The sequence below is a fragment of the Colletotrichum abscissum genome (assembly GCF_030869225.1).
Source record: "Colletotrichum abscissum strain IMI 504890 chromosome Unknown Scaffold_19.1, whole genome shotgun sequence".
In the NCBI taxonomy this organism is placed as follows: Eukaryota; Fungi; Ascomycota; class Sordariomycetes; order Glomerellales; family Glomerellaceae; genus Colletotrichum; species Colletotrichum abscissum.
In genome coordinates this window covers 407,904-423,002 of record NW_026850087.1, presented here as the reverse complement: position 1 = coordinate 423,002, position 15,099 = coordinate 407,904, and the positions used below count along the sequence as shown (strand labels likewise).

Genomic DNA, 15,099 nt, shown 5'->3' with positions numbered 1-15,099 from the left:
GATCAGGGAAAAAAGGAAGGGGGAAAAATCGAGAAGAAATTCGAGCAGGGGGGAGGGGTCTGTCAATTTCGTCTTCGCCGGCGACACCCCTCGAGGCCACAGCTGTCCGTACAGACGGGAGGCAATGCTTCAGGCAGCTGATGTCGACTCTTCGGGCTTCTCAACAGCCCACAGTGTGTGGGTGGTGCTGTGGCACAGAGTTCGTATGGACGAGTCGTGCGTCTCGTGTTCGTGTCGCCCGCCGGATCTTTCTTCGCGTGAGAGCAGCACTTTTGGTACCCAAAGAAAACAATCCCCTTTCCTGGTGCCCGTTGCCGTTGCCCACCCCCCTCCCCCCGGTTACGCTCCCTTACCATACTGTGTACTGTGTAGAGAAGAGAGAGTGAGGGAGACCCTCGACGGCGAGAGACCACGAAAAATCGGGACGTCCTTGACCTTTGCCAGCACTTTACCAGCGACTACTTCGTTCGTTTTGTGCCTCGAGCTTTTCCCACCTTCAGCCTCGCCATCCCAAGTCGCTGCTGTTTCCGAATCCTCGATTCCTCTTCCTCACTTCTCCGTGCACACTCGTTTCCTAGTCTGGCAATTTGTACATCTCCTTTCGTTTGGGTTTCGGCCAATCTCCCTGTTTACCTACTACTATCACGACTAATCTGAGCTCTTTGACCGTTAATCAACATCTCAAGACTCTTCTACACGACGAACATCGAACCCCCTTTGACCAAAGTCTCTCGTTCGAAAAGCCCCGCCATTGACTGCACTACGCGTATCTCGAGTCCATCGACGTTGGCGTCGTCGTGCCCAACATGGCGATGAACCTGCCTCCCATCGGTGGGAGCGGCGGAGGCGCTCACACTCAACCTTCTCTACCCTCGCTACCCGCACATTCACAATCAGACACGCAGTTAACGGCACACTTGGCCAGTCGTTTCCATGTGTCGCTGCCGACCGCTCGCCTCTCGTCTCACGCCCTCATCTCTCTCAACACCTACACGTCCTCCTCAAAGGGCCCTGATGGCGGCAAGGAGGGAAGCGCCATGGGCGGCGCCGAGGACATTGCGGACCGGGCATGGATCAGATTGGGTCACAGATCGGAGAACCAATCCGTTGTCTTTTTGTATGTGACATTCTGACAATATCAAAGGTCATGGCTAACGTGAATAGGGGTGAATCCGGCTCCGGAAAATCAACCATTCGATCCCACCTCCTGACAGCGTTCCTCGGCAAGTCCTCCACCCCTCTGTCGACCAAGGTCTCTCTGGCCGCCTACGTCTTTGATACCTTGACGACGACCAAGACCGCCACTACTCCCACAGCCTCCAAGGCTGGTTTGTTCTACGAGCTGCAGTATGACACGGCTACCACGACCAACCCGGTCCTGATTGGTGCCAAGCTCCTCGACCACAGACTCGAGCGTAGCCGTATCACGGATATCCCAACGGGAGAGCGTAACTTTCATGTTTTGTACTACCTGATGGCCGGCACCAGCGCGGCCGAGAAGGCCCATCTTGGCTTTGAGACGCCGGCCGGCGTTGCTCAAAAGAGGTGGAAGTACCTGGGTCACCCCACCCAGCTCAAGGTCGGTATCAACGACACGGAAGGGTTCCAGGTTTTCAAGAACGCCCTCAAGAAGCTCGAGTTCCCTCGCAGCGAGATTGCCGAGATCTGCCAGGTCCTGGCCACGATTCTGCACATTGGCCAGCTCGAGTTCGAGACGACGTCCGACACGCAAGCGCAAGGCGACGACAGCGGCGGCTTCTCCCACGAGGGTGCCCAGACCGTCACAGCAGTCAAGAACAAGGATGTCCTCACCATTGTCGCCGCCTTCTTGGGCGTCAGCTCCCAGGACCTGCAGACCACCCTCTCGTACAAGACCAAGATGATCCACAAGGAGAGAGTCACCGTCATGCTGGACCCCGCCGGCGCCCGCTCGCACGCCAACGAGCTCGCCCGCACTCTGTACTCGCTCTTGGTGGCCTACATTGTCGAGTCCATCAACCAGAGACTCTGCGCGCCCGAGGACAGCGTTGCCAATACCATTTCCATCATCGACTTCCCCGGCTTCGCCCAGCAAGCGTCCACCCACTCGGCGCTCGACCAGCTGCTCAACAACGCCGCCTGCGAGGCCCTCTACAACCTCACCCTGCAAAACTTCTTCGACCGCAAGGCAGACATGCTGGAGAACGAGGAGGTCAGCGTGGCGGCGACGAGCTACTTTGACAACTCGGACGCCGTCAGGGGTCTGCTCAAGCCTGGAAACGGCTTGCTAAGCATCCTCGACGACCAGACGCGCAGGAACCGCACCGACGTGCAGTTCCTCGAGAGTCTGCGCAAGCGCTTCGAGGGCAAGAACCCGGCCATCACCCCCGGCTCCGCCAACACCAGACTGCCCGGCAGCAACTTTTACACCGAGAACACGAATGCCCTCTTCACCGTCAAGCACTTTGCCGGCGAGGTCGACTACCCTGTCAAGGACATCATCGAAGAGAACGGCGAGGTCATCTCCGGTGATTTGCTCAACATGATCAACTCCACCAAGAGCGAGTTCGTCGCCCGCCTGTTTGGCCAGGAGGCCCTCAAGACCGTCACCCACCCCAAGGAGAGGTCGACGGTCATGCAGGCCACCATCAGCTCCAAGCCTACGAGAGCGCCCAGTGTCATGTCCCGCAAGACCACCAGGACCGCTCGCAACCAGCGCCGCATCCAGCAGTACCAGCAGCAGCAGGACGAAGCTGCTCAGGACGAGCTCGACAGACTCAGCGAGGGCAACTCGCAGTCTGGCGGCAACAAGCTGCAGGCGTCGGAGCAGGGCGCCTCTGGCCAATTCCTCGCGTCCCTGGACAACGTCACCAAGTCTGTTGCCGACCCTAGCAGCAACTCGTACTTTGTCTTCTGCCTGAAGCCCAACGACCGACGCATTGCCAACCAGTTCGACAGCAAGTGCGTCCGCACCCAGGTGCAGACGTTTGGTATCGCCGAGATCAGCCAGCGCCTGCGGTCGGCAGACTTTAGTTTGTTCCTCCCCTTTGGTGAGTTCCTCGGCCTGGCCGACTCGGACACCATCCTCGTCGGCACCGAGAGGGAGCGTGTCGAGCTCGTCGTCGAAGACAGGCACTGGCCCGCTAACGAGGTCCGTATCGGATCGACCGGTGTCTTCCTCAGCGAGCGATGCTGGATGGAGGTCGCCCAGCTGTCGGATGGTGCCTCGGCCACCGGCCGCTACGCCCTGCCGTCCGACAACGGCGACGGCCTGACCCCCCAGGACACCCCCTTTGCCGCCTCCAAGGAGCGCCTGCTCTCTGCCGGAGGCACGCCTCTCCTGTACGGCGAGAAGGGCAAGAGCGGCTACTTTGGCGGCCAGGACGGCTCCGATGCCCGTTCGGAAGCCGGCGTATCCGCGTTTGGCGGCGGTGACATGTTCAAGAACCTCGACACCCGCGAGCAGATGGCTGAGCGCGGTAACGAAAAGAATCTCGAGGAGGTTGAAGAGTTCAAGGACAGCGCCAGCCGTAAGCGGTGGGTGTTCATGGTCTACCTCATGACCTGGTTCGTGCCGGACATTGCCATCCGCAAGATGGGCCGCATGCCCCGCAAGGACATTCGCGTGGCGTGGAGAGAAAAGTTCGCCATCAACCTGCTCATCTGGCTCTCCTGTCTCTTTGCCGCCTTCTTCATCGTCGTATTCCCCAAGCTCATCTGCCCCACCCAACACGTCTACAGTGCCGAGGAACTCTCCTCCAACGACGGCCAGGACGACAACTCGGCCTACGTCGCCATCCGCGGCGTGGTCATTGACCTGGGTGCCTACGCTCCCCGCCACTACCCGCCGTACGTCACCAACAAGCAGCTCAAAAACTACGCCGGCAAGGATATCAGCACTCTGTTCCCCGTCCAGGTCAACGCTCTGTGCCAGGGCAAGGACGGCTCCGTCGACCCTCACGTCACGCTGGACTATCGCAACACCAACCTCACGGGCTCCGCGCAGCTCACGTCGACCGACCTCAACTTCAAGTACCACGACTTCCGCTACTTCACCAATGACAGCCGTCCCGATTGGTACTACGAGCAGATGATTATGCTCAAGTCCAACTACAAGAAGGGAACCGTCGGCTACTCGCCCCAGTACATCAAGACGCTCGCCAACAAGCAGCAAAACATTGCCTACATGGGCGGCCGCGTGTACGACCTCACCCAGTACATGAACGGTGGTCTCAAGATGCAAGCCAAGGCGGGCGAGTCCGTTCCCGACGATTCCTCGCTCACAAGCTTCATGGACGACGCCGTCGTGCAGTTGTTCCAGGGCAAGTCGGGAACCGATCTCACGGACCTCTGGGAGAAGCTGTCCCTCGACACCGCTGCCAAGAAGCGCATGAAGACGTGTCTCGACAACCTGTTCTATGTCGGCGACGTTGACACGCGTAACTCGGTCCGCTGCCAATTTGCCGAGTACCTCGTCCTGGCCATCTCCATCATCCTCTGCGCCATTCTCGGATTCAAGTTCTTGGCCGCGCTCCAATTCGGCGGTAAGAACGTGCCGGAGAACCTCGACAAGTTTGTCATGTGCCAGATTCCCGCCTACACGGAAGACGAGGAGGCTCTTCGTCGTGCCATTGATTCCGTTGCTCGCATGCACTACGATGATAAGCGCAAGCTCCTTGTTGTTATCTGCGACGGTATGATTATCGGTCAGGGTAACGACAAGCCGACGCCGCGCATCGTGCTCGACATTCTGGGTGTTTCCGATACCGTCGACCCCGAGCCCCTCAGCTTCGAGTCTCTCGGTGAAGGTCAGAAGCAGCACAACATGGGCAAGATCTACTCGGGTCTGTACGAAGTCCAGGGCCACATTGTGCCGTTCATGGTTGTCGTCAAGATTGGCAAGCCGTCCGAGGTGTCCCGCCCCGGTAACCGTGGCAAGCGTGATTCCCAGATGGTCATTATGCGTTTCCTCAACCGCGTCCACTACAACCTGCCCATGAGCCCTCTCGAGCTTGAAATGTACCACCAGATCCGCAACATCATCGGTGTCAACCCGACGTTCTACGAGTTCATGTTCCAGATCGATGCCGATACCGTCGTCGCACCCGATTCTGCCACCCGCATGGTCGCCGCCTTCCTCAACGATACCCGCCTCATCGCCGTGTGCGGTGAGACGGCGCTGACCAACGCAAAGGCCTCGTTCGTCACCATGATTCAGGTCTACGAGTACTGGATTTCTCACAACTTGACAAAGGCCTTTGAGAGTCTGTTTGGTAGTGTCACCTGTTTGCCCGGTTGTTTCTCCATGTACCGCATCCGCGCCTCCGAGAGCGGCAAGCCCCTGTTTGTCAGTCGCGAAGTCGTCGAGGCCTACTCGACCATCCGTGTCGACACGCTGCACATGAAGAACCTGCTCCACCTCGGTGAGGATCGATACCTGACCACGCTGCTGCTCAAGTTCCACAACTCGTACAAGACAAAGTACACCAACCGCGCCCACGCCTACACCATTGCGCCTGACTCCTGGTCCGTCTTCCTCTCGCAGAGACGTCGCTGGATTAACTCGACCGTCCACAACCTCATGGAGCTCATCCCCATGTCCCAGCTTTGCGGTTTCTGCTGTTTCTCCATGCGTTTCATCGTTTTCATCGACTTGCTGTCCACCGTCGTCCAGCCCGTCGTCGTCGCCTACATCATCTACCTGATTGTCACGGTCGCCATGAACCCCAGCGTTGTTCCCGTCACGGCCTTCGTCATGCTTGGTGCCATTTACGGTCTGCAGGCCATCATCTTCATTGTTCGCCGCAAGTGGGAGATGATTGGCTGGATGATTCTGTACATCCTGGCCATTCCCGTCTTCAGTTTCGCCCTGCCCCTGTACGCCTTCTGGCACATGGACGACTTCAACTGGGGTAACACGCGTGTCATTGCCGGCGAGTCGGGCAAGAAGATTGTCATTTCCGACGAGGGCAAGTTCGACCCCTCCGTCATCCCCAAGAAGAAGTGGGAGGAGTACCAGGCCGAACTCTGGGACGCCCAGACGGTCCGCGAGGACGCCCGCTCCGAGGTCTCTGGCTACAGCTACGCCACAAAGGGCCAGGTCCCCGTCTCCGAGTACGGCTACCACAGCCGCCCCGGCTCCATTGCCGGCGGCTACGCACCTCCGAGGGCCCCCGGCATGGGCTACGAGCAGCGCAACCACTCGCGTATGTCGCTCGCTGCCTCGGACGCTGGCGGCAACCGCAACAGCCAGTTTGGCGGCTCCCAGTTCTTCTCCCCCGAGGACATGGTGGGCTTGCCCAGCGACGATGCCCTCCTGGCCGAGATCCGCGAGATCCTGCGGACGGCCGACCTCATGACCGTCACGAAGAAGGGTATCAAGCAGGAGCTGGAGCGCCGCTTTGGCGTTCCCCTCGATGCCAAGCGCCAATACATCAACAGTGGTATGTCTGTCTCTTCACGATATCTAAAGCACGTGCTAACTCTTCATAGCAACCGAGGCGCTGTTGTCTGGCCAATTGTGATCAATATACTAATTTAATGCATCATTTCTGGATTGGGGACACCAAAAAGGCCGACGTTACGTCGACGGATTTCATTTAGTTTGACGGGGGCCCGGGAGGAGCATGTTTGAAATATAAAATGGAATTTAGCATAATACTGGATCAAGTCGCCCGGGCAGACAGATGTTGTTATTTGGTTTGGGACACCGCATGGCGGATGACTGGAGTTTTAGCATTCGCGTCAGAGTATACATAACATCCTTATTGAGAACAATTTGTATTTGATCTGTATTACGTGAACTACTTGCTAGCGGCCGGCACCTCCTCGTCCAGGGGCAGAATATGCGGCAGAGGACCGACGGGGCTGATGGAGAAGGGGTTGATCTGGGTATGGCTCTTTGTGTAGTGCCACTTGATGTGCTCGAACTGCGTCGTGTCCTTGAAGGCCGGCACGTTCCAGTACAGGTTGCGCATCCACTTGTGGATGAGGGGGTACCCGGAGCGGATGTCGCGGATGTTGCACTTGAAGTGCTGCACGTAGACGGGCTGTTTTGTTAGCACATAGATGTAATTGCGTCAGGAGGTGAGGCTTACATCAAAGCGGATGATGGTCACGTAGCTGTCGTTATCACGTTAGCAAAAGGCTTCCTCGACAGAGACGTCAACTCACAGCCTGATGTCGGCTTCGGTAATTTCCTTGCCAAAGTAGTACGGCCCCTCGGCCGCCGTGGTCTTCAGGTGCGCCTCCGTCTTGTCGAGCGCCTCGAACAGGGCGACGACGTTGCGCTCGTAGGCCTCCTGCGTGGTGGCGAAGCCGGACTTGTAGACGCCGTTGTTGATCTTGTCGTACGTCCACTCGTTTGCCTCGTCGATTTGCGCGCGGAGGGACTCGGGGTAGGGGTTGACGTTGCGGTATTGTTCGTCGAGGAGGTCGTCGAACTGGGTGTGTTAGTCGTGGTGCTCAGGGGTCATCTTAGTTCATAGTGAACGGGTCATGACACACCTCCGTGTAGAGCATGCGGATGATCTCGCTGCTCTCGTTGCTGACAATCGTCTTGAGCTTGGTGTCGTAGAGGACGGGCACGGTGAAGCGGCCCTCGTAGCCCGGTTCCGACTCGAAGTAGAGGTCGCGGAGGTGAGTGTAGGACTCGTGGCCCGGGACGGGGTCGGGCACGACGTGGGCTCCGGGGACGTCCTTTTCGTCGCTTGTCACGAACCGCCAGCCTGTGTTGTTAGTCTTATTTTCTGAAGTAGGGGGGGTTTTCTTTTGTTGGGCGTTCCGGCCCATTAAGCGCGAGAGATCATCGAGATGGGATGCGTGCTGAGTAAGGAGAGGGAAAACAAAAAGGTGACCTACCCTTCTCGCCAAGATGCCAATGAACAACAGAATAGCTAATAAAGTCCTCGAGACCCTTGAGCTGGCGTGTGATCAACGTCCGGCAAGCCTAGTCACGCGTCAGACGAACCCATCCTTTTTCCCCTCTTTGTCTCATTCTCATCAACACTCTCGATGAGTGAGAGAAATGAGTGAGAAACAGAAACAACTCACCCAAGGACACGCATAGCTGACGTAGAGATGATACCGCCCCTTCTCAGGCGCAAACTTGGCCCCCTCCTCGCGCGAGATGAAGTTGCGGAACGAGCTCTGCTGACGCTTGAACTCGCCCGTCTTGTCGTTGGGCTTCACCCAGTCTGTGACTTTGCCGGCCTGTTGTGTCGTCAGTCTCTTCAGTCTGTTTTCCTTTTGTCTTCATCGTCATCAGAGCCTGTGGGCACACACCATTTTGCTTGGCTGATTCCGTACAGCGCTCGTGGGAAACTTTACAGACGCGTCCCTTTCTTGACCGAAACGCGGGACGGATGAGAATGCGCGGGCGGGTTGGTGGTTTTGCAAGTACAACGTTCTCCGTGTCGTCGACGTGAGAGATCTCGTGAGACGAGTGAGTGCAGAGGTACCAGTGTTCATGAAGTGCTCTGTCGTTGACGAGCACGATGACTGAAGGTGCGGGGTGGGCGGATGAGCCTCTTATACGCCGATAGTCTAGATAAGGTCGACAAAGCCAACACCGCAAACTACAATCAACCGCGCGGGCAGTCCACTTAGGCCCAGGGTTCACTCTCCAAAGCAGTGGATCGAACGAGTTGATTTGTCGCTCACTGCTCTCATAAACGCTTCAAATCTACAGCTGCAGCTTACCTTTACACAGTTGACTCGCAGACCCCGCGGCTACGCTAAGGCAGCTTGACGATTCTAAGCAATTGCTAATGGTGACGTAAACCCAGCGCTTCCCCACGCTGAGCCGCCAGCGACAGGGGTGCTTACAAATGTCTGCGTTAGCGGCTGCGGGCTTAGTAACGCCCTCGATTTAGGAAAACCACCAACACACATAGTACACATAGTAACAGTGAAGAGCTCTATTCCGTGATCCTATTGCCTATTTGGCTGACCACAGTTTCTGGCCATTCTAAAACCCTGCGCTTCTAGCCTCGCCAGTTCTGGCAGATACCATCAATTGCACACGGCCCCACTTACGCCATCTTCATCTTGATGTAGGGAACCTCAACGTCCTCGCCGTCCACGTCCTCGGCCACCATCTCGAAAATGACCTCCTTCTGGTGAGCCGGCACGGGCTTTTTGGACACCGTCTCAACGAGCTGGCTTAGCTTCAGGTTCTGGCGGTCCTTAAGCTTGGCCGGAGGGAAGAAGCTGGCGTACAACAAGCTGACGCCGGAGCTGAGCATGGAGATGGTGAGGCCCTGCTTCTCGAAGTGCTCCAACAGCTCCTTGAGTGTGATGTCGTTGACCTCGAAGCGGTCCCAGATCTTGTCCAACTTGACAATGCCGTTGGGGCCCTTGAACTCCACCTTGGGGCTGGCAATGGGCTCGCTGAAACCGAAAAACGGCAGCGCCAGGTTGATGAAACCGTTCTTGTACTGCTCAATGTCGTCCTTGCCATCAATGACCTTGTACAACTCCAGAATCACCAAGCCCGTGACGAGCGCCGTTGTCGTAGCAATCGCCGGGATGATCTTGCCGGCAATGAACTTGGTCTTGTGGCGGTCAGCCTGCTCAATCTTGTAGTTGGCCGCGCGAAGGTTACTGCAGGCCGTGATGAAGTCAATGTGGTGGTTCGAGTCGTCGTCCTTTTCAAAGTCCACAGGCTGCAGTTGGAAACCGGCAAGCTCGTTAGGCGAAGGGAGGCTGCTGATGAGCTTCTGCAGCTCGTCGTTGTCGTCAAAGGAGCTGCCCGCGTCGGCGTTGGGGTCCTAGGTCTGTCAGTATTTGCATGTTTACATAGACTATAAACTCACAGGATCGCTGTCGTTGGCCTGAATCTTGACACCCTCGGCGGGTGAGAACTCGGGTACGATAATGTTGTCGAGCTCGCGCAGGTAAATGTCCTTGGAGGTGCCAGGCGACTTGATGTTGTAGTTGAAGGCGTGCAGGTTGGCGGCCGCCACGACAAACGCAAAGTGTGTCGGGTTGTTGGCGTCAAACTTGAGCGGCTCGGGCGCGCGCTTGGGGCCAGACCAGAAAGGGGTACCGGTCGACGTCGTCGAGTCCTTAGGGAAGTTGTGCAGAAGCTGCTGGATCTTGTTGTTGAACTCCTTCTCAAAGAGAATGCGCGCCCACGCAACGCAGTCCTCAAAGGTCCGCGGGCGGTCCGTTGTGAGGTAGTCGCGGAGCGTCTCGAGCGTCAGCTTGGCGCTACCACCCTGCTTCAGCGTGCCCTCAATGTAGTTGGGCTGCGTCAGGTACAGGTTGACCGTGGAAGGAGACGTGACAAAGAGGTTCTCAAACATGTGGTCCTTGGACCACGCAATCGTGTGCTCAATCTTGTTGGGGAAGCTCTTGACGGTGCACATGGGGAACTCCTTCTCAGGGGGGTCCTGCGATGAGGAGTACGACTCGGTAAGATGGGGGAGGACGACTTGGGTGTTGCCCTTGGTTCCGAGCGTTCCGCTCTCAAGGAGGGGCTTGCGGAAGAAGACACAGCGGCGGTCGACGTACGTTCTGGCCTCGACGTTGTCCAGCGCGTTGGTGACGCCATCGAGGTTGCCCCAGAACTCCTCGTTGAAGGTCTCCTCCGTGTCGGGACTCACGCGATCCTTGAGGCACACAATATGGCCGTTCAGGTCGGGGTTCATCGCCTGCACAGCCTCGGCAGCGCAGTCACTCTTCATCTTGCCAACGTCCTTGGGGCGGAACAGGAACTGACGGTTCAGGTTGCTCTTCTCGATAGAGTCCATGTCGGTGACGGTGATCTGGCCCTTGGGACCGGTTCCGAGACCAATCATGGCCCAGTTCTTGAGCATCTCACAGCCAATGGCGCCGGCACCAACGAGGAATTGGCGCAGGTTGGCAATCTTCTCCTGGTACTCGCGGCCGAAGACGACAATCTGGCCGTCGTAGCGGGTGCCGAGAGGCTTGCACAGCTCGGCGGTGCGAGCGGAGCTGGTTGGCAGAGACTCGAGCGAGTCAAAGTACATCCACTGCTGGATGGGCTGGAACTTGCCCGAGACGGCCTTGAGGATCTCCTGCGCCGCGATTCCGCCAAACAGGGCAGCCATGGCATTCAGGTCACCAAGGGACTGGTAACTGAGCTCCTTGAGGAGCTTCTCGTCAAACTCCACCTCGACGCCCTCTGCCTTGGCAAACGCCTCGGCGGAGCGCAAAATCACAGTCGCATCCGTGTCGTCCAGGGGGTTCGGGAAACGGCCCTGGCTCTCCACAAAGGCGTGCAGGGCCTGGAAACCGAGGTGAAGCTGCTGGGGGCGGTCGAACTTTGCAAAGTCTGAAATCATGAATTCGGGCTCCTTGAGCGCGGCAGAGAAGCTCTTGAAGTTGATCTTCTTGGGCATCTTGACCTGCTGGTACAAGCCGCCGCGGACATACTGGCCGAGGCCGGAAACGTCGCCGATGGAAAAGGTATACGGGCCCTTGACGGTGATCTTTCGCGGCTCGCCTCCGTTGAGCTTCTCCATGCCCTCGATTTCTGAAAAGGTGACATAGTCGCCGTCCTCGAGGCCGTGGCGGGTCTCGTCGAGCGCCGAAACCAGGCCCTCCTCGTCGATGCCCGCAATGATGCCGGTCAAGGGTGCCTCGCCGGTCGGGTCGATGACGGTGAAGTCGGCGCCGAAATCGCAGAAAATCGAACCGAAAAGACCAAACGTATCGGCGGCCACGACGTAGATGCCCTTGGAGTGGCAGTAGTCGCCAATCAGCGCTTGCAGCTTCAGCGGCAGGCTGGTCAGGACGACGACCTGGTACTTGTCAAACTGGGAGAGGTTCTCGCCCAGGCTATGTGTGTTAGCGTAGTCTCACGGGAGGGCATCCTAACTCACCTTGACGACTGGTGGACCTTGACGGGGGTGTATGCGTTCAACTCGGCGACTCTCGGGGCGGTGACCTCGTCTCTGGGCTTGCCCACATCCTCGGGGTGCAGGAAGAACTGTGAGGACAGGTCGGCGAGGGCGACCAGACCGGGGTCGTAGAGTGTGAGGCTCTTGACGCCGGCAAGGGCAATGTTCTTGGCGATCTCGACACCCAGGCCCTTGAGACCGACAATGAGGATGTTGGAAGCGCCCATGCGCTTCATGGCCTCGTGGCCCAGCACATAGAGCTGGCGACTGTAGAGCGACTCATCGATCTCGGTGTTTCCGACGACGGAGTCGTCGACCTGCATGCGGGTCACCAGGTCGACCTCCGGTAGCTTCTTATCCTAGGGAGTCTCCAAGTCAGCGGCGCGATGCGTTGACGATGCATGGACGATGCGGGGTATGTAGACGGCGGCGATACGGCGAGGGCAACGTACAGCCATGGTTTTCTTATTGGGATCAGGTGTCTCCCCGTTGGAGAGTTTGCGCTTCCCCAGCTTGACGATGCCGGACCGGAACGTCGTTTGCTATGACGTGGAGGGAAACACGGGCGGCGGGTGGGACGATGAAGCTTCCAACCCCACCAAACAAAGACGTGTGTGTTCGTGTGTTCGTATAGTGAAACCGCGGTTGGGTCTCTCGTCGTTCGTCAAGGTTGCAGAGAGTGTGTCGCTGCGTTTCGTGGGAGAGGTAAAGGGAAAAAATGCACCAGGCAAGAAGCGTCGTGTTGCAGTTGATGTGGTTGTGCAGGAAGAAAGAGCAGCCTCGTTTCTGGTGATGTAAAGGTGGTCGTGGAGCCGGATGTGGAGGTGTCGACGAGGGGCAGGGGTGCGCCTGGGTTACCTCACGTAAGGCGGGCGATGCAGGCTGGCTGGCGCTGTGAGGTAGAGGGAAGCTCCACTGGGCGATTTCTAAACATTGCCCCTCAATGCATTCAGCAGTAAGTAATAAGGTACAGCCTAAGACGGCCTCAGCGAAGGTGAGGCAGTGTCGTCTGTACTGTGTATACATTTCTTCCAGTAGATTGCATGTGTGCCATCATGTATCGTAGTAGGCGACTCCTTTGCGCACGGTAAGAAATTACTGTGTGCCAGTTTCTCCGAGAATCTACCGAGTTCCATCACCACTTGAAGTCGACCTGGACGTGAGTCCCAGCTTGGTTCTTTGGTTTGAGTAGGTCTTCGAGCGCAGAGGTTCTTCATGCTGTTTCTTTGTAAGGGTCATATTGGTGTCTACAATATACTACTATATTGCCCAAGGAGGTTGATTCTAGCAACATAAAGATGTTGACACTGGTTAGTGACAGGAATTAAGACATCGATTCAAACAGCAAATAAAATCAAATGTAACGTCCACCAACACGTGTAGACTCGTTGAATTCCTCAAATGAAAATCAAGACGTCTACCATCATGATTTTTATTTTTTCACGACTGGAAAGTCTGGTACACGTGTGGAATGGCGCATATCATGTTCTAAATCTTCTTTTCACTTAGACAGCACACCATGCGCAGACATGTCATAGTCCATGGACGTTATATCTGCGCTCCTTCATAGTTACTGACGAGCACTCATACACGGTTGCAGCAGGGCATTCGTTGGAAAGAATTAAAGATGTAGCAGATCAAGATCACATGAGTACGTGTATCACCAGCACCACATGCCGTGTGACGTGGGCACCGTCCAGACTCTGTCGCGCACGCGATCCGGCAGATACACGGAAACATTCACACTAATTGACAGTAAAAGCGTTGTTATGCGGTAGTTGAAGAGAGTATATTTGGGCTCGAGCATGCTCTGGGAACTGTACTATCCACCCTCTAAGATAGGCTGCGTGGGCCTACTCCATATCATCTTTCCAGCTAACCACTTGCGCGAAACGAAGTAAAGCTTTGATGCTTTACTGGACCTTCTTGAGCTCAACGTCGCTATGGGATGTGGTTAGCCAACGACGCCTTGGTGCTGACATACAGCTGTCATCTCCCGGGTCAACTTACAAGATGAGGTCGGCGTTGGGGGGAATGTGGCCGGTGAAGCCGCTGTTGGGGAACATAATTAGCATTAATTGGTCGTCATGGTAGCAACAGATGCCTGGCATGGCCCTGGGCACCGTTGATGGTGAGTATTGCTTACCGCTCGCCATAGGCGAAGTCACTGCAAAACACACGTTAGCCAAGTTCATTGTCTTGCCGTACGCTGTACAAAGCCATTCCACTGAGGACTGTAGGACAGATGTTTCTTACCTGGTGATGTCGAGAGTAGCCTTCTCGCCGACGTTCATCTGGGTGACACCCTCATCCCAGCCTGCATTCATGCGTCAGTAAGCATCCAGTTCCGCATCACCAGCATCGTGTATGTATTCGAAGAAGCCCGAGGAGGAGAGGAAGGGAGGGAGGACGTAGGTAAGCGTCTCGGTGCAGACATACCCTTGATGACCTGGCCGACACCAATTCTGGTGACAAAGTCGCCGCGGCCGACCGAGGAGTCGAACCTGGCAATTGAGCACTCGTTAGCATAACATGCGAGGGAACAGAGACGGGCGGGGTGGAGGGGTTGTTTGCTCACTTCTTGCCCTTGTTGTCGGGCTGGGAGGTATCCTTGAGGAAGCCAGTGTACTCAATGGTGACAGTCTGGCCGGGCTTGGGGATGGCGCCGGAGCCGGACTGGTGAGTCGTCTTGGTAACACCCATTTTGTCGGTTGTGATTTGTGAAGTGATTGAATTGTGTGTTTGTGGTGGTGATGTTGGTGGGAAAGAATTGCAGAGAAGGAAGCTGAGGGAAGCTACTGCTTTAAAGACAAGGGCAGCAAAAGCAGGTAGAGGGAATCCAAGTGGGGTTGACAGAGGATGGAGGGGTAAAATCGCAGAGGGCAATGGTCCAGTAGTTTGGAGGGGGCAGAATGCAGCCTGGCGCTCTACATAGTTTCGTCACCTTGCGATGGGAAGGAGCACCTTATGGTACCTTACGGTGAGGCAAGGAAGGGCCACCCAATGTATCTATGTCATGTATCTATCTACCTTACATCCTAGGTAGGTTTACCGGTACTGAGAAACGAGGGGATATCGAACCGAACCAGGCATTGCGACAAGCAGAGGAACGGGGGGGAGGTCGACTCGCGCGCATCGCCTCGAATTGCGGTTGCGTCGGTGAGGTGCTCAAACCAAATGGAAGGGAAAAAAGGTACTTGCCGCCCCAGCCAAGGGACCCGATGACGAACCCGGGCTCTTGGTTGCGGAGACT

General features: G+C 56.7%; 3 protein-coding genes across 3 annotated transcripts; 1 reads left to right on the top strand and 2 right to left on the bottom strand.

The window, feature by feature from the left end:
* Nucleotides 1-806: 806 nt before the first annotated feature.
* On the top strand, nt 807-6,503 carry CABS01_08450 (chitin synthase; the record flags this gene model as incomplete). Its single annotated transcript, XM_060541810.1, has 3 exons — nt 807-1,117; nt 1,165-6,422; nt 6,472-6,503. 3 exons carry the CDS (start codon nt 807-809, stop codon nt 6,501-6,503), a joined length of 5,601 nt encoding a protein of 1,866 aa, XP_060401967.1.
* Nucleotides 6,504-6,782: 279 nt separating this feature from the next.
* Nucleotides 6,783-12,304, bottom strand: CABS01_08449 (ubiquitin-activating enzyme E1; the record flags this gene model as incomplete). The annotated part of the gene is made up of 11 exons (XM_060541809.1): nt 6,783-7,028; nt 7,077-7,101; nt 7,153-7,421; nt 7,486-7,706; nt 7,840-7,927; nt 8,032-8,190; nt 8,381-8,507; nt 9,016-9,749; nt 9,795-11,784; nt 11,829-12,205; nt 12,299-12,304. 11 exons carry the CDS (start codon nt 12,302-12,304, stop codon nt 6,783-6,785), a joined length of 4,242 nt encoding a protein of 1,413 aa, XP_060401966.1.
* A 1,455-nt stretch (nt 12,305-13,759) lies between these two features.
* Nucleotides 13,760-14,549, bottom strand: CABS01_08448 (peptidyl-prolyl cis-trans isomerase fkr-3; the record flags this gene model as incomplete). The annotated part of the gene is made up of 6 exons (XM_060541808.1): nt 13,760-13,787; nt 13,857-13,898; nt 13,993-14,013; nt 14,103-14,163; nt 14,286-14,350; nt 14,425-14,549. The coding sequence occupies 6 exons, from the start codon at nt 14,547-14,549 to the stop codon at nt 13,760-13,762; spliced, it is 342 nt and encodes a 113-aa protein (XP_060401965.1).
* Nucleotides 14,550-15,099: the final 550 nt, after the last annotated feature.